General features: G+C 35.1%; 1 protein-coding gene across 3 annotated transcripts in view; it reads right to left on the bottom strand.

The window, feature by feature from the left end:
* Window positions 1-516: 516 nt before the first annotated feature.
* STON2 (stonin 2) overlaps window positions 517-19,127 on the bottom strand; it is a 197,317-nt gene continuing 178,706 nt past the window's right edge. For all 3 annotated transcript variants that reach the window (XM_074284892.1, XM_074284893.1, XM_074284894.1), the window contains 2 exons: window positions 11,150-11,352; window positions 517-4,596 (listed from right to left, as the gene is read on the bottom strand). In XM_074284892.1, the coding sequence (XP_074140993.1) occupies window positions 4,513-4,596; window positions 11,150-11,352 (287 nt within the window). In that variant the 3' untranslated portion in view covers window positions 517-4,512. The remainder of the gene's footprint in view (window positions 4,597-11,149; window positions 11,353-19,127) is intronic.

Genomic DNA, 19,127 nt, shown 5'->3' with positions numbered 1-19,127 from the left:
TATGTTCAACTTGTCTTGAATTCTGAATCTATATTCATGAAATCTGCTATATTTCATTTGACATTTTGGCTGTGCTTTTCTGAAGTTCTCTAGTTCTATCATATCTTCCTGAAGAATTGATGTAAAATACCAGGTATATCTATGGCGTGATTTAAACAAAGTGAAGATGGCATTTTACTAACGTAGCACATTAGACTAGTATATTTAAGTAACAGGCTACCACCTTAATTTTGGGATCAATAAATTTAGAAGAATAAAGCAGAGGTCTCTCTAGATATTCAAAAACAATCTTACTGGTTTGAGGCTTTGAAAACTGTTTGGATCTAGAAATTCAGAGGAAGCTAGAGAAACATTTATTCCTTCAAATTTAAAAAAAAAAAAAAAAAAAAAGGGTAGCTCTCAATTACTGTTGAATATGCTCTAAATAGTATAAAAATTTTATTCACCATACTTCATCTACTATCTTTGCTAAATAGACCCATTTCTAGTTTCAACATCTGATGACCTCATACTGCCTTTTTACTTTGAATTATTTATTTAAAAATACACACACTTCATGAAATCCATCATCACTCCCATTTTCCATGTAAAACCTCCAGTGAGACAAAACATTCCTTCTCTTTTAATAAATAACTTCTGAGAAAGGTACACAACTTTGCATAAAAACATATTTTTCTTTCTAGTAGAAAAATTTAAAAAACCAACCAAACAAAAACCCCCAATTTGGCCAGAGTAGGAATTATGAGATGTCAAAGCTACAGAGAATAGGCACTACAGAGAACTGGCACCAACAGATATGAGTTCAGGACTCAACAAATGAGTTCAGAGGACTGGACCTCATAGCCTTGGTTAAAGGCATTTACATAGTTGTCAAGATTGGCTAGAGATTTTTCATATGCATGCATGTGTATATACATACCTACATACATATTTATTTGGGGGGTAAGAAGGAAGGAAATTTCATTTTTAAATGCTTCCCTATTTCTGGAAAATGTGGACTATTCCATTGTTCTATCTTCCAGATTGCATGGACATCAATTATAATATAATTATTTGATGTCTCTCTTCTCTCTGTATGTGTATATATTTATTTGTACATATATATACACACACACACACACATACATATATTCTCAAATCAGGTAAGACTCTACTAAATTATCATGGAAAGATAAAAATCTGGATAAGAGAAGTTATATTTAATTCCTGGGTTGGTTCTGAGGAAAATCACACAAGTAAAAGGCTGATGTGCCAAGGCCAATATTCGTCTTTACTAGACTATCCCTCCCTTTCAGCTCATCTCTCAGATAAACATTGTAGTGTCTGGATTCTAACTGTGAGAGAGTCCAAACTGAGTCCAAAGCCTTGAACTGAAAAGATAATCTCTATTTTACTATCCTTTGACTAAGAAGAAGAGGGCATAATAAATACAACAGTCCCTAAATGAGATAAGTGCTGTTTACCATTGGGAAATGGAAAAGGGTGGGAGAAGAATGATTGAATTCCTTTGGGAAATAGGAGGCATTTCTTACTTTAGCATGAGCTTTCACTGAGGCACAGGTGAGGATTAATGAAGCTTTTATTTTCATTCCTTCTGAGAAGGGACTAAAGGGCAATTAGAAATTAGTTAGGTGAAGACTTTTGCCTATCTGCTTTTAGAAGTGAGAGGAAGAAAATATTTTAAGAGTATTTAAAATTCTTAATAGAGGCAAAGTCTCCATTGGTCCCCTTGCCCTCATCTCTTCTATATCTCACCCAAAAGGAGTAGTAAACTAAAGATTATTAATTTATTTCTTAAAAATCCTAGTATGGACTGAGTTCATTTAGTATAAACAATTATCTGGGAAAATAAAATCACACTTCTGTCACCTTCCCCACTTTCCCCCCCCCTCAAAAACTGTATAAAAATAGAAATGATTTCATATTTGAAAGGTGAAAAATATCTTTATTTACATTTCATATGTTATGAGTCCTGGCAGTTATAGAAAGAAAAAAAGGAAGACTGAAAGTGACCAGAAATAACCAAAAAAAAAAAAAAAAATGCAGATAAAATATAAGAAATGGTCAGGATGAGCAAGAGTTTAAGGAGGAGGGAATGAATGGTTCAAAAAGTACCTGAACTAGATGTGCTTCTGTGTCAGGTCCTCCTGAGTTCATTTCTTAGCCTTTTACTTGGGTTAATGAGTAAAGTAATAGACCTAAAACAAGGGAATTAAAAAAAAAGTAACAACCTGTGGAATTGCTTGATCTGTGTTGTGACTAATAAAAAAGTCTCACTCCATAATCTAGTGACACAGAGAAGACTCTTCGAAGCCATGTATAAAAATTCCCTTCTAAAGCAATCAGAAAGTATGCACATCAAAAATGAAGGCTAATTTACAAAGGCCATGGTCCTTGGGGCCAATGCCCCAAGCCAAGAAGCCCCTAAATGGGACTTAAAGTCACAGTAGCTTAATGATTTCAGGGTAAGTACGAAGTAAATGTAAAACACTCACTCTCTCTTTTTTTGTGGCTGAACTAATGACCTTGACAGCAGAAAGATTTTAGGAATTTTCTGTTCTATTCCCTGGAGTCAAGCGGAAAAACAAGAAACAAAAAACAAGCCATAAAACTAATCCCTCTTCTGGGTAACAGCCCTTCAAATGCTTGAAGTCAGGAATCATTTCTTTTTCCAGGCTCAACATTTCCAGTTGCTTCAATTGATCATCAGATGACAATAGTTCTTATACCCTGCATTACTTTGGTCTCCCCCTTGTGGACATACTCAAACTTGTAATTTAACTTAACCAATGTGGGCTACCCAGTGGAAAAGAATGTGTTTATTGCTAACTTTTCTGGACAGCATACCCTCTCTATTAATGAAGTTTAAGAATGTTATTAGTTTTTTAAAGCAGCCATGACATAATGTTTGCCTATGCTGACTTCATCATGAACTAAATGCACACATCTGTTTTCCCTCCAACATGGATTGCTATTAGGTTAGCTATATTTTTTTCTCCTCTTTGTGTGCTTTTTTTTTTTTTTTTTTGAAAGCATGGGATTTTACATTTATTTAGTTAATTTTGCCTCATTTTTTTCAGTCTGTCAATTTTTAAAATATCTGTTCCTGATTTGTCCAGTGTTCTACCTACTTCTAATAGTTTTATGCCATCTGAGTACTTGCTAAAAGGTACTATGTTTTTCATTGTGGAAGGATGATGAGGATGGGAGGGAGGGCCAAGAGTAAGCAAACCCCTCAACCCAAAAGAAGGAAAATCTAATTATGCTTTTGACAGACAAAACTATAGTACATGGGGGAGGTGGAGGAAGTGGCACTTAGTATGGCTAAGGGTAAGAGAAGTGCTGAGAAAATTTAGCGCTCCAAAAGCAATGTCTTCAGAACCAGGATTCTACGTTCAAAAACAAAACCACTCTATTAAACTGATCTTTGCTACTAGTGACTTGTTAAAAAGGACAAACAACAATTTTATCATGTTACTGATATTTTGGACACATTTGTGTAAATTAAATTTTTTTAAGTGTTTTTAAAAATTATTTTCAGATGAAATGAAGATGCTAAGAAGTACCTGCATATCTGCTCTGAAGTATAAATAAGGAAACGTTTTTGTCATTGTTTTATTTTCAAGATTCTCCTAAATACAAACAATATTTATTTTACACACTGAATGAAAGTGTTCCTCTAAGAATATAAACTGGTGACTAATGCCCTGGGCTGAAAAAGATTTTATTCAAATAAACTTTCTTTCCTTTCAAATGATTCCCTGGCATAGGACTACTGATCTAATCTTTAAAAACTACTCTCCTGGGCCTTTGTCTTGAATTCCTACTATAACCTAGTGCGAACAGCCTTGTAAGGGCAAGTTTATGGAACTGAAATCTTAGAAGGATAAAAAAAGTGTTTCTAAAGTGAAGTCTAAAAATGACTTTGAAATCTTGCTGTAGTTTAGTGTTTAGAGTTAAAGGATGAGGGGAAACATCAAAGAGGCCCAGATAAGAAGAACACCACATTGGTTTTATATCTCTTCTGAATTTTTCCTAAACTAAAGAGATGGGAGATATTAGTACTTGGTGAATTTATCCCTCAGGAATATGTGTCCCCCACACAATCCCCAACATAACCATCTCTTTCTCTTTTTAAAAGGAAACACACAAGGGATAGAAAAATACCATAGAGAAATATTCCAACTCTGAGATGGAAGGAGTTATGTCTAAAGCAGTCTACATACCACACATCACTTCTGAAAGGCAAGCAGAGAAAAATCAGGGAGATAGGCAGGCTTAATTGGACAGTAAGCCCCCAAAGTCAATTGAACTACATGTTCAATTCATAATCTAAAGCCAACCAGTCTTGTCAAACCAACCACTATTCAGTTTCCTGTCTTAATCCAGGAGGTTGTGAGCAGGGAATTCCAAAACACTGCCACATTGAAGAATGGTTGTGGTAAAGTACTGACTTGTACTTCTATTAGGCAGGATGAGAAACCATCATTGCTTCGGTGCAGTAGGTCTTGTTCATTGTACTCCACACTCCTTGGGATTTTCAATTTCATCTCCTTCAAATTCTGATCTCAAATTCTGTTTCTGTTCAATTTCCACCTGCCAAGAAAACAATTTAAATAGGAAAGAATATAATTTTTTTTTTAAAAAGGAAAAAGCAAACCTCTTTAAGCATTTATTGAGGTGGTTATGTATAACGGGAAAGGTTTTGGATTTGGGCCTGGGTTAAAATCCTGCTTGTCATAACCTGTGTGATGTTGGAGTTCAGTTTTCTCATCTGTAAAATGCAGGAGTAATAGACTAAATTCCTTTTAATCCTGTTATAGTGTCTTTTCCTTTCTACCTTCACAATATGTCTTTTGTATGTCCTCTGTCTACTCTCTCTAGCAAGTTCTTCACAACATAGTATTTTAAAAAATCTTTCTATTTTCTCCTATTTTATTTCCCTCCACACATTCAATGAACCAGCCACATGGACCTTCTTGTTGTTCATAATTTTCTGGTAAAATGTGGCCAAAGGAGTATTTACATATCTATCTTAAAGTATCAAAAATGAGGAGTTTTTTGTTGTTTTTATTTTCAAGGTCTCCTGGGTGATACAAACAGTATTTCACACACAGAGAATGAAACTGATATTCCATCTTCCAACTCTGAGCTTTCACTGGCTGTCCCTTATGCCTAGAAGGCTTTCTCTCCTCACCTCTAGCTCCTAACTTCTCAGAAGATTTGGGTTCAAATGTTATCTTCAATAAGCTTTTCCTAGTCCCCCTTCCTTCTCTCTCCTCCTCCTACTGTTGGTATGTTCTCTCTGAGATTACCTCACATTTAGAGTACATGTATCTTTTATGTAGTTTGTGTCTTGTATGCCTATTAGAATGAGTTCCTTTAGGCTAGGGACCACTTTCTCTCCTCCCTCTCCCTTTAGTACCTGTCATAGAGTAAATGCATAATAGATGCTTATTAACTGACATACTGATTGATTAAATCTGTGATCCTATGATTTGCTGTGGTCCCCAGTATCCTCTCCAATGGGTGGGGTTGGATGTACAGATTAAATCCAGTGATGAGAACACTAGACAGGTAGTGTGTTAATGTCAGGAGTAGTAGTGGGGACATCTCTATATACCAGTTTCTTTCCCACATTATCCCACGGATCATTGAGTATAGTTTAATCCAGTCAATAGATCCATCTGGAAGTAGGATTATAGATTTAGAGTTAGTAGGAATCTTTTACAAGGTGAGGGAAGTCAGACCCAGAGAGGTCATATGAAATATTCAAGCCCACATGAGCAGAAAATGGCACACCTAGGATTTGGACCCAAATTCTCTTTCCAAATTCATTCTTTTTTCTACTATCACACTGCTTCCTATGGTTATCAAAATTAAAAGTATCTCTATAGCTTCAACCTGCTTACCTCAGCCTCAACCAGGATCAGAGTTTACTGAAAACAAACCATTGCAGTTCCTTCCTGTGGTCTCATATCTTCAGTACCCATCCAAAAGCATAATGGGAGCCAAAGGGCAAATAGTTTCTCCCCTATTCTCTCTATAATAACAATTCACACGAATATTATTCTTTGGCTATTACAAATCAAAATTTTCCATCCATTTCGTATCTTTACAGGAATTCCTTCTAGCAATACTCCCAAAGTAGTTGTTTAACCTATACATGAAGACCTCCAAGGGGAGGAGGGTTACATTCATTCTTTCATTTGCTCTTCACAATAATTCTGTGAGAATAACATAGTAGTAAGTAACAGAACCAAGAGAAAAGGGATTGCTTCTCTGAAGTCTGAGAAAATGCTCATCCTCATTTATGCCATGGAAACTGACATAAATACTATTATCCTCTTTTTTTTTTTAATGAGAAAATGGAGGCCCAAAGAGATGCCCTACATCACACAACCAGAAAGTGGCTTAACTAGTAGACTTTCTTATTCCTGAAGTTGGAAGATTTGAGTTCAAATCCATTCTCAGACATTACCTCTGTGATCCTGAGCAAATCACTTTACCTATGTTTGTTTCAGTTTCCTCCAAATGGGTATAATAAAATGGAGATAAGAACAGTATCTACTTTCCAGCGTTGTTGTAAGGATTAAATGAGATAATATTTGCAAAGCACTTAGCCTGGTGTCTAGCACAGAGGAGGCACTATGTAAATGTTAGGTACCATCAATATTATTTCCAACATGGTTGACCTCTTAGACTTCCAAACTTTGGTTTTCAATGTACCATTATCACCCAACAATTCCATGGATCTTTTTCTAAGATCTTCAATTTGTTCTCCCTAGGCTTCACTTAAGATGCATCTCTAGCAAAGATGCATCAGCAGTCAATATATATAAGTTGGGTCCAAACTAAAATCTTCCCCCTTAATTCCCAATTTCCATTCTGCAGTACTTGAAATTTAGTGACGTAAAGAATTCTAATGGCCAAAATGTGGCCTATAAAGTCAGGAACTATTCAAATAGTTGATCCTTATTCCTAATTACCTCCCAACTGAATATAGTTAAGAATGATAGACCATTGAAGACAACCATTGCTAATACTTTTCTCACACAGTGTTAGTCATCTTAGTGTTTTATAATGCAAACAAAAGGTTGCAGAGTATGGAAACAGGAGCACTGGACTTAGTATCAAAGACATAGGTCTGAAACCAGAGTATGACTTACTAATTGGGCAAGGGTTAATCTCTTCAAGTCTGTTTTAATCTGTAAAATCAGCATAGTAATACTTCCTTGATCCCACTTGATTTTCATAATACTGTTGTGATGTTCAAATGAGATAATATATACGAAAGTGCCCAGTCTGGGGTTGGGGGCCCCCTCAAAGAAACTGACATGGTCCCTTTTGCTATTTCTTAGGTAGCTTCTAGCTCTTTATCTAACTGATAGGAGACAAGCCATTTCAGCATAAATATATCATCCAGCCTCCATATCTTTTAGAGGTTTAAAGGAGAGACTTTTATTAAATATTTACTTGAAAATCAACCATTGTCTTACAGATGTAACTTAATTTTTCTACTTTAAAAAAGTGTGGGGAAGGAACTTAATTTTCCATATTATAACTTTTCTCTTACAAAAGCTATTAGAATGAATATTCCTAATTTCCATTGCATAGATGATGATGATGAACATTTTCTCAGAGTTTAGAAAACCCCATTTTCTCTTTTTCTTTCTTCCTTTCTTTTTCTCTCTTTCTTTCTTTTGCTGAGGCAAATGAAGTTAAGTGACTTGCCCAGGGTCACACAGCTAGGAAGTGTTAAATGTCTGAGACCAAATTTGAACGCAGGTTCTCCTGACTTCAAAGCTGGTGCTCTATCCACTATGCCACCTAGCGGCCCCCCAAAACCCTATTCTCTTGGTTCTGTTACTTACTACTATATTACTCTGAAAAAGTCATATAAACTCTCTGGGCCTCAGCTTCCTTTTCTGTAAAATCAGAGTGTTGGCTTGGAAGATCCCTAAGGTTCTAATTTCAAAATTCTATAATTCCAAAAAGTTCTGATCTAATTAGATTGTAAATTCATTGAGGTCAGGGACTGTAGAAGTTTGTAGCCACATGAAACAATGTTTAGAGGGTAGATAAATCTGAACTTCAGTATTTAAGAATAGCATACTTTTTAAAGCTATAAAATTACCTTCTCCCTCCAAAAAGAATGGGAGACTCTAATGCAAAAACAGACACAAAATTCAAAGGATCATTCTGATCAAAGGCCAGCTGACTATCATGTGCCTCTTTTTTCCCCATCAAGTTACATGTAAAAGTATTCCACCCCCTATTAAAGTCCATTGTTTTGGTGATCTTATAAAAATCCTTCTTTACAAAGAGTCTTGAACTAAATCCTATTTAAAATGAAAATATTAAGGCCTTATTGAACAAAATAAAACTTTTGGGGTTCATTTGATCATATTTTATTTTTCTACCTCAAATCCTTCAAAGAACTTCTGAATTGCAAGGTATATGGTGACTTGCCCACATTTTGTATAAAATCCTGAAGCTTTATACTTACATGGTATAATTGGAATTATGTTGTTAAAGAGACAAAGATATAGTAAGAACTTTTGTTATATCAAATGGTATAAAGTTTAGAATACTGGGACATCATAAAGTTGTTCTTATGGCAGCTCCAAGTATGTGTTATTTCATTGGGGTGGATATACATCTTATTGTTAGATATTCATGTTTTTCTGAAGCTGAAAATATTCATCACCCTTGATTAACCTTCTGGTGATGAGTCTCTGAATACTATGTGGCTGGTCTCTAGAAGACATATATACAACCTTTTATTTGGCCTGTTCTTGAAGCCTTTCCAGTTTGGTAGGACAAACCAGATTTTATACTTTGCCAGCAGAGCCTTGGAAAACTCAGGAACACCTCCATATCAAAATGAGGACACTGAAGTACGTCTTGAGTATATTGGAATTTTAATCAATATCCTTGGTAATGTATATACAATAAAATACATGGATAGGCTAATATATGGATAACTTTTTGTGAGTTCTAGGGCTAAAAAAAATCCCACAAGAGGGAGCTCTTGTTCTTTCTGGTGGTTAGGGAATTTGGCATCAGAAACATGACAAAGTGAAAACACTATGGAAAAAAGTACCATACAAAGATAAGGAATAGTTATTACAGTTACTGTCTCTTATATTCCTTAAATAAATAATTCCTTTTCTCTTTTGAAAATCATTCTCTTTACTATCTTATACCCAATCTTTGTAAAAAACCCACCTAGCTTTGTATATATCTCAGAACACTATAATAAAGTTATTCTCCTACAACATGGCTTTTCTGATATATCAAGAAATTTCTTTAACCAACCATTGTGTTTGTCAATGATGGCAAGCCAAAGGGAGAAGACTGAACATTTCCTACTTTTATTCTCAGGTTCATAACAACCACTCCTGCAGCAACAATTTTTGCTTTAAATTCCTAACTTGGCTTGCCACAACTCTGCCACCTTCAATTTCTCTTCCCTGCATCATAAATTAAATCATAAACTTCAAATATCTTTCTTCAGTAATGGTGGGAAGACTGAAGTAAACATGAATGAATTTATTCAAAAAGAATTTGTAGAGAAACTAGTATGTTCTAAGTACTGAGGATACAAAATATAGGGAAGTTTTTAATCCCTCTCTGCCTTTTTTTTTTTTTTTAAACCCAATCTGTCATTTTACAATTATAGTTTTTTTTTCCTATTCTATCCCATAATGTCCTACTATTTCAGCATGAAAGCAGATTTTTCCATCTGTCATTGGTAGCAAGAAAGGGGATGAAATATTGTCTGGGGGAAATACTCCTTCATTTGCAATATCCTTGATTTCACTGGTAAGTCCCTCCAATGAAGCAGATAAGCAAAAATCTCTACTCACTAATAATTACTTAAGCAAATTATTATAGCTAAAAAAATCCCCAGTCAAACTTAAAGTCAAAGTTTGATGAGCCTTTGTGAAGTTGATTAATCATTTAATCAAGAAGCATTTGAATGCTTACTATCTGCCAGTCACTCTGTTAGGCACAGGGACTGAGCCTGGGATTGTCCTGTGCTGTAATGTCATTCATTTAGGGAAGGCCTGGGAGAGGAAACTTCTACAATGCAGGTCAGCACTTTTCTTTGCAACCTTTAACCACAGAGTAGCACTGAGAAATCAGGTGACTTGTCTATTGTCCCGGAGCCCATATGTGTCAAAGATGGGAGTGAACCCATATGTTCCTGGTTTTGAGACCAGTTTTCTAATCATTGTGAAATATAGCTCCTCCTCTCAAGGAGTTTTCATTCTGACCCTTCTATCAGGGTATACTACATGTATGTAACAAACATATATACATACACACATAAATATATATGTGTGTGTGTATCTACATGCACACACATATGCATGTATATATCTATGTGCATACATATAAATGCATATCTATATACATACATATAAGATTATATACTTGTATATTAAATATAAACAAAATAAATATGAGGTAATATTTCAGGAGGCGAGGTGGGCAATAGCAGATGAAAGAATTAGAAAAAAGCTTCATATAGAAAGTCATACCTGAGCTATGTTTTGAAGCAAAGAAGAGATTGTAACGGGAACAAGTGACAAGGAAGAACATTGCAAGAATGAAAAATGACCACTGCAGGGGCACAGAGGGGACAAATAGTTTTGCACAAGGAACATAAGGAGGAGTTGGGTTAAACTCTGGGGAGCAGGGAAGAGAGTAATTTATAATACAATTGGAAAGATGAATTGTAAAAGGCATTAAGAGACAAATCAAGGAATTTGTGTTTGATTCTAAAGGCAACAGAAGGCCTCTGGAGTTTATTAAATAGTGGAATGACATGATCAGATCAACACTTTGAAGAAAATCATTTTGGAAATTATTTGGAGGGTAGATTAAAGTGGAGGGAAATTTGAGGTAGGGAGACCAATTAGGAAGCTATTATCCAGGGGACATGTCTTCAGAAGTTAGAACTATATATTATTATTGATTCCATACACAAAACATTTTCAGCTTGATAGGATCTGTTTCAACCTTTTGAATCCACGATGAAGCTTTGAAGTAGGTGAGACTCTTGAGATAGAGAAGGTGGTGGTGGGTGAAAAATAGACAAAAGCATCTAAGAATGTTTGCCAATCCCAAATAATGCTACCTTGTAGCTATAGTGTGCAGAATAGTTGACCCATTTCCTGACATCAGTCTTGTCTTCCACAGAGATGGATCTGACGGTGGCTTTGGAGGCAGAAGTGGTTGGCATGTTGAACTCAACATTTACGTGGCGAACAAATCTGGAAGGCACTTCCCGGTCAGAGCCAAGTTCAAGGTGGCAGAAGAAGCAGTGAGGGTGACCAGAAGCTAAAGAAAGAAAAATGGAGGTATCAAAGTTGAATTAATTATAACTGAACTCATGTGTGTGTGTGTGTATGTGTGTGTTTTACAGCTGCATATATTTTGAGAGAAGTCCTAGAAACTAAATAGAGAGGTTGTCTCAGCTGCGAGTCATGCTTTGCACCATTTGATGTAACATTATCTGATTACAGTAACTTGGTTTCCTAGTAATAAAGCCCTGAGTTGAAGAAAGAGATCATCCTAAATGCTTGTGTTACGATGGACAGTGGAACATGGCACAAATATTCAGGAGCAAGGACTGTGAGATTAGGAGAAAGAAAAAAAGGGGCTTGCAGCTAAAAGTGAGTTAGGAAAACATCAAGGATGACTTTCCATCTATGGATGACTTTAGAAGGCAGTATGGATTAGAAGAATCCCAATCTGGATTGAATTCTCTGGAGTGGATTTGAATTTTGTACTTCCTGTATGAGCTCAGGAAAATGATAACCTTCTCCTTTAAGCTTTAGTTTTCTCATTCATAAAAGAAGTTGGATTACATAATCTTTGAGGTCCCTTTCAGCTATATATATCTATGATACTTGATCCAAAATTATATGTTCACCAAAGCATACATAGGTATTTTTACTTGTATATGGAGCCATCAGAATTCAATGCAAAGAGAACTTTATACTCAGTGTCAGATATCTGAGATCTAGGTTCCAGATCTATTGTGGCATTTTGTATGGATGAATTACTTAATGTCACTGGGTTTCTATTTCATAATCTATAAAATGAAGCAACTGGACTAAGAGATCCCTAAAACCTTATAGCTTTACCATTCTACAGTTTCAACTAGATGGCAAGTTCTTGAGAGTAAAAATTGTCTTATGCCCTTGAACCTACAAGACTTTCTCCAGGGCCACTTCTCAATATATATTTGTTAATAGTGACAATGATAGTTTTAAAATATATGTTTGGTTTTTTTTGGAGGCTGGGGTTAAGTGACTTGCCCAGGGTCACACAGTTAGGAAGTGTTAAGTGTCTGAGACCAGATTTGAACTCGGATCCTCCTGACTTCAGGGCTGGTGCTCTATCCACTGCGCCACCTAGCTTCCCCGTTTTAAAATATTTTTGAGCTTAAATATCAGGTTGTGTACTTTATTGTGTTTTTGGTTCATAAAGAAAGATCCCTCTGAATCAAGGGATTTGTCCTTCCTCAGTACAAATCAAGGGATTTGTTTGTTATACAAAAGGCAAGGGGAACACAGGGTTCCTCCTGGAGCAAATAGCACTTTTCTATATACACAAATTTCTTGAAATCCAAGCCAAAAAGGAGAGGCAGAATGAATTTAGTTTCTTTGAGGTGTACTGTCTGATTTTCATTAAGATTTCTAAGGTTTTTTTCAGGTCCTGGGCATTTGGGTCAGAGATCAATTTCATGATTATGATACCACATGGGTCTAAAAGGAAAACAAACTAGCCTTTTATTACCATCCGATATAAATGATACTCTGTTGCTGACTCCAAATCTAATGAGCTCACAAAATACACAGGATGCAGAGGGCATTGTAGAAAAAGTGACTAAAAGTTGTAGAAGCTCACACTATAATTACAGCCTATAGATAACCATAATCACAAGACTTTTAAAGTGTTTTCAACTTCAGTACTCCAAAGATTTCATATATCTGGGAATCCTTTTCCATAGAACAAATGATAATCTCTCATCCATTACTAGATGGCTATATGAATTATTGTGGTCAAAAAAGTATATCATCATCTAGTGGTTAACAGGATAGAGATGAAACTTCTCGAGCATGATTAGGCTGCTCCTCAACCAGACGTACAATTTGTTTTTTGTCTTGGGTTGGATTCACCACAACTTATACTTACTGGTATAACTGGTGGCATTAGTTTCAAGAATTCAATGTTAAGGTGACAGAGACTAGAATTAGACTGGAAATACGATTTTAGTGATCCAGGGGAATTCTTGGGGAAGAAATTCCCTCCACCAATGAAAACCAACATTTTCTTTATAACTCGTAGTGTGGCCTGAAGCACTGGGAGGTTAGATGACTTGCCCATGATCATATGGCAAGGATATATCCAAGAAAAGACTTGAAATCAGGTAGGCCTAGTTTGGAGGCCAGTTTTCCCTATAAGCCAGTCACTAAACCCTGATGACCTCCCAGACACTGGAGAAACAAAGACAAAAGGAGTTTACATATTATTTGGTGAGATTACACATACAAAATTACACAAAAAATAAATATGAGGTAATGGGCGGGCAGTGAGCAATTATAGATGGAGGAATCAGTAAAGGCTTCATGCAGAAAATGCTATGTGAGTTTTGAAGGAATTAAGAGTCTAAGAAATGGAATCAACAAAAGAAGTCCCACAGCAGGCTTTTAAGCAAAGAACTCAGCTGGAGGTCCAGTCCTCTCAGGCCCAGAGATATTAAGTAATTTGCCCAGATCACATAGTTTGAAACATAATGATGATTCAAGTCCAGGTGTTTTGACTATATGCCCAATACTACTTTTTTCTGTGTTGTGCTGCATCTTAAATACATGGTAAAACACTGGGGAGTGGGGATTGACATTAAAGGTGTGAGGGTTAGTTTTCCCCAATGACCCATTATGCTTGGGAGCAATGGCCAGTGAAAGGCCAGGATCTAGAAACAAGGACCTAAAGACCAGAAATGAGATAATGTTCTGAAAGCCAGGAAGTCTGAGCTTGGCCCATAGTACTGGTAGGTAAGGAGCAAGCTAAAGGTTTGGGATCCAAGAGGTTAACCACACTGCTTCCAAAGGGGCTTTGACTTAAAATGAAAGAAAATTCCTCACTGCTCTCCCCAACATGTCTATCCAGGGGTGAGTTCATTTGTCTTGGAGATGGACATCTGGAACTGCCCATCCTCATATTCCCAAAGCAAATGATACTAGTTATCTCCATTGGTCTGAGCAGGGTTTTTTAATCTCAGAAAGTGAGAACATACACACCCGCTCTCCAAGGAAAATATTACTTGGTGAAGTACTTGTTTTGTTCCATTTCACATATTTAAAATATCTCAAAAGTATTTATAATGAGTAATACTTGGAGAAATTACTTGGAAAACTTTGATTCAGTCTTTAAGAAACTGAAGAAGGGTAAGTAATACTGTAAGTTTCAACATACGACTTAAAATTTGCTATAAGATATTGCACTAAAGTTATATTACTTCAAAAAATGTATAAAATAAGGGAATTTATTTATGATTTCCTAGCAACTGAAAGAATAATTGTCTATAATCACTTCTATTGCATACTTGCAGACAGATTGAAAATTGTGACTCTTCCAAGTTTATGACATTATGGTGCAAATCCTTATAAATAAACAATTGACTATTCTACAATTCCCCTTCCCCTACCCCTCCAAAACCCCCAACAACAACAACAACAACAACAAAACACAAAACATTGTGTTCTAGAGAGTGGTATGCTACCTTTTTCTGTATGTTGAATACAAATTGTTGCTTGAGCTACATACTTAGGTAAATAGCTATTAAAGCTGGCATGGTATCAAAAATAACTAAGAGGTGGAGAAATACATTATTTTCAATACTAATAAATGAATGGATTACTAACAGTATGGTATGATGAAGTGGTTCTTGAAGATTTATCACAAAAGATCTCTTTTCATTAAATGACTCAGGATAATAGATATACAAATGAAACTTTTAAAAACTGAGTAAGTAATGTTTTACATACTATTTTTCACATATATGTAGATGCTACAATGATTAACAAAACAAAATCATTTGTAAATATTATAGAACATATAATGGCTTATATTACAGATTATGTATATTCTCATTCAAATAATATATTGATGATTAATATATGATGAAGAGAAATTATGTATTTTTGAGATTTAAAGTGTCCTCATTCTTGAAAAGGTTGTATAATGGAAAGAATTATCCAGAAGGAAACAGAATATCTGTTATCTATGTGACCAAAATGTAGCAAGTCACCTCCTTTTTTTTTTACTCCTCAGTTTTTCATTGTAAAATGAGTATAATAATAAAAATTATATTTATTTTCTGTTTTGAATTTTTCAAAGAGTTTTCCTCACAACAATTTTGTCAGCCAGTTAATAAGCATTTTTAAGAGCTTTGCTTTGTGCAAGGCACTGTAATGAGTGCTGGATAAGTGAATATTATTGCCTCTTTTTCATATATGAGGAAACTAGCATGCAAGGAAGTTAAATAATTTCTTTGAGATCACAGCTAATTCTATAGATTAAATGAAATAATGTGGGTGAAGTGCTTTGAAATCATAAAGTATTACTTTAATATCAGTGATTATTTTTTGAAATTAGTGTTCAAATCCAGTCTACTTTTTTATTTCATATTTTTTAATGATAAATTTTATTTTGAAACAAGACATACTTCCCAAACAAATTCTCCTTTTCTCACAAAATATATTTCCTCAAAACAGGAAGCAAAACTGCCTTAACATTATATTGTTATTATTATTAGAGCAACTAGGTAGAAGTGGATAGTGTTTACTGGGCCCAGAGTCAGGAAGACTCACCTTCCTGAATTAAATTCAGCCTTAAACATTTACTAGCTGTTTGACACTGTGCAAGCCACTTAACTCTACTTGCCTCAGTTTCCTCATCTAAAATGAGCTGGAGAAGAAAACAGTAATCTACTCTAGTATGTTTGCCAAAAAAAAGCAACCAAAACCCAAATGAGATCATGAAGAGTCAGACATGACTAAAACTCAACAATGACGATGAAAATTACAAAGGATATATGTTTTTTTTAGGTTTCACAGTATGTTATCAACACTACATGTACTAATTAATCTACCTTTTCCTAATAATAGAAACAAGGTGAGTTTATTCTCAATTCTTATATAGCCTGATGAATAGAAATTAGAATTCTAGTTTCCATTCAAGGAAGAGATTATTCCTATTCAAGAAAGGAATTTAAAAAAAAATATTAAAATATAATAAAATGATACTATCAAAAGTAATAGTCATGCTTACTCAGAATTAATTGGGAATAAAACAGAAGTTCTTAACCTAAAGCCCTTGTTTTTTAATATTTTGATAACTATTTCAATATAATTGGCTTCCTTTGTAATCCTATGAACTTAAAAACCTTCTGAGAAGGGGTCTATAGGCTTTATCACATTGCTAAAATGGTCCAGGACACAAAAAGATAAGATCCCTCCAAAAGTTCTTTGGGGGATATGATGGGAAATAGTTTAAAAAAGTAATAAATTTATAAAAATGATGAAAAATGAGGTAGATGTTAATAATTGTTTGTAACCTTAAGGTCATTTTGTCAAATGCCGGGATTATTGCAACTTTAAGAGATTCCTAAGTGAAGCTTAACTGAGACAGGAATAGAAGAAATGTTGTCATTAGATCATACCATAAGCCACCTGGATATGAGGAATTTGGTAAAAAGATTAAAACCCCACATGGAGGCATAACTTAATAGTGATGAGTTAGAATTAAATTATGTGAACATTTCTCTCTTTCTGTCTCTCTGTCTCTCTCTGTCTCTCCCTTTCATCCCCTAAAAATCATTTCATCCTTCAAAACATGAAGGAAGGAACAATTGAACCTTTTAATCTAAACCTAATTTTGACCAAAAAGTATGGTCAGAAATATCTGGTTGCTTAGTTGTTGAAAATGGTTCAGAGAAGGGATAAATAGTATCCTATGGATTAAAATTCTTATGAGACAGCTGATTCCAAGAAAGATGGAGCTCTCAAGAATGAAATTCTGAGATCACAAATGGAAACAATTCCAATGAGAAAGAAAAAGGAAAATAGAGGCATAAGGAATTTGTTAATAAGCCTAGATTTTAATGAGATGTGTACTAAAGAATGGAGAGCAATGCAACAACAACAACAACAAAAAAAATAAGATGAAACATGTGGAACAGTCCTTTAAGAATAATGTCAGGAGCACTTAAGTTCAGAATGAGATGAAGCTGGTTGGGATGCTTCTTTGATACTTTGGTGAATCTGTGACTTCATTGATATGGTACTACCACTAGTTGTGCAGACTGCATTTCATTGTCTTCCAATTAATCATTTCATAAAAACAATCCAGCTACATCTTCACTTTTTTAACTTATCTGCAGTGTTTGTCAAATGATATGTACCAATAGCCCAGCCAGAGAGAGGCTGCCTATTCAACTGCAGATGTGGACCATCAATATTACTTATTCATTTGTTTTGTCTTAACATAAATAGGTGGAACTCCAGTTAGAGACAATGCCTAGAATGTAGTAAGTACTTACATGCTTTTTGTTTGATTTCATTTGATATAGAAGAACTTTGATGCAATCAGTACCATATTATCTGCTTAGAGTATCATCTGAAGAACATTACCAACCAAAAGGAATCTCTCTTTCATTGCCTCAGCATTGGACACTCTCCATGACAGCGACTATCACCTCTAACAAACTAAGTTTTCTTGTTTTACACCTCAGTTAATATTTATAATCAGAGGTTGTTGGACAAAATTATCTCTATTCTAGCATTCAAGAGATATTCTATGATTTTTACATATGCATGAAAACAAGCTTTTGGGTGATAATCCTGCTTTTCATACTGTTTTACTTTACCAAATGATCTGTCTGTTTTTGCTTACTTAGCAGTAAAAAGTGGGATTATCTATTCTCTGTTCTTTTCAGTCAATTTTATGAATTTGGATGTAGTCTGCTGTAGAGTGTCAGTTGCCTGCTATCTTCTCATAATGTTTAATTACATGGCATCTAAGCTCACTTTCAAATCCAGGATTCTTTGAGTCTACATTTCTCTGTAGGTCATTATTAAACTTAACTGACAGAGTGGAAAAGATGCACTTGAGGCAACTAGGGTGGCACAGTGTGTAGGGTGCAGGACATGGAGTCGGAAAGACCTCAGTTCAAATCCAAACTCAAAGACTTATTAGCTGTGTGATCCTGGGCAATTCACTCAACCTCTGCCTACCTCAAGTTTTTTAAATTGTAAAATGAGTATCATAATATCATGGACTTCCCAGGATGGTTATGAGGACAAAATGTGCTAATATTTACAAAGTGCTTTGTAAACTTTAAAGCACTATATAAATGATAGCTATCATCAGTATTAGCGTTTATTACAAATGAGAAAATTATTGACAATTATTGCCATGGTAAAATACTTTTCAATTGACAGGTGCACTTCTTATAAAGTACCACCAAATTTAACATAAACCAGGAAGGCAATTGATTTTTAAGAGACTCTAAGACCTGAAATTACTGCCTGTAATTTCTTCCCAGGCTCACTCATTGAAAGGTACTTGCTAATGAAATTGCAATATGGAATCTCATTAAGTATCACTAGGGCTTGGAATGGAGAGAACAGACATTTGAAGAAGGTCATTGCTCTCTTTTTCTCACTCCAACACAAAAGCACCTCTGATCCCTTTTTTATAATGGCTATGATTAGACTATCTGAAACTGAATGGATAATTTTAACAGCTATGTCCTATTTTTGCACCATCTTATCACTATCTTAAAACCCCTTAAGTACACGTTCTGAACATCATCTCTTTCTTCTAGTTCCCCAGTCAGCTTAATGTAGCAGACAGTTGTAAGATCTAGATTCAAGTAAGATCTACTAATTCTGTGAGTCTTGTTTTACTTGTAACTATCAATCTCATGGGGTTGTTACAAAAAAAACAAATAGATAATGTATCAAGGTGTAGTGGTCAGCTAGGTGACATAGTAGACAGTGGTAGACTTGAAAGTTAGGAAGTCCTGAGTTCAAAACCTG

Source organism: Sminthopsis crassicaudata, chromosome 2 (assembly GCF_048593235.1).
Source record: "Sminthopsis crassicaudata isolate SCR6 chromosome 2, ASM4859323v1, whole genome shotgun sequence".
Lineage (NCBI taxonomy): Eukaryota > Metazoa > Chordata > Mammalia > Dasyuromorphia > Dasyuridae > Sminthopsis > Sminthopsis crassicaudata.
Note: the sequence above shows the minus strand (reverse complement) of the source record. Positions and strands in the feature narration are given on the sequence as shown.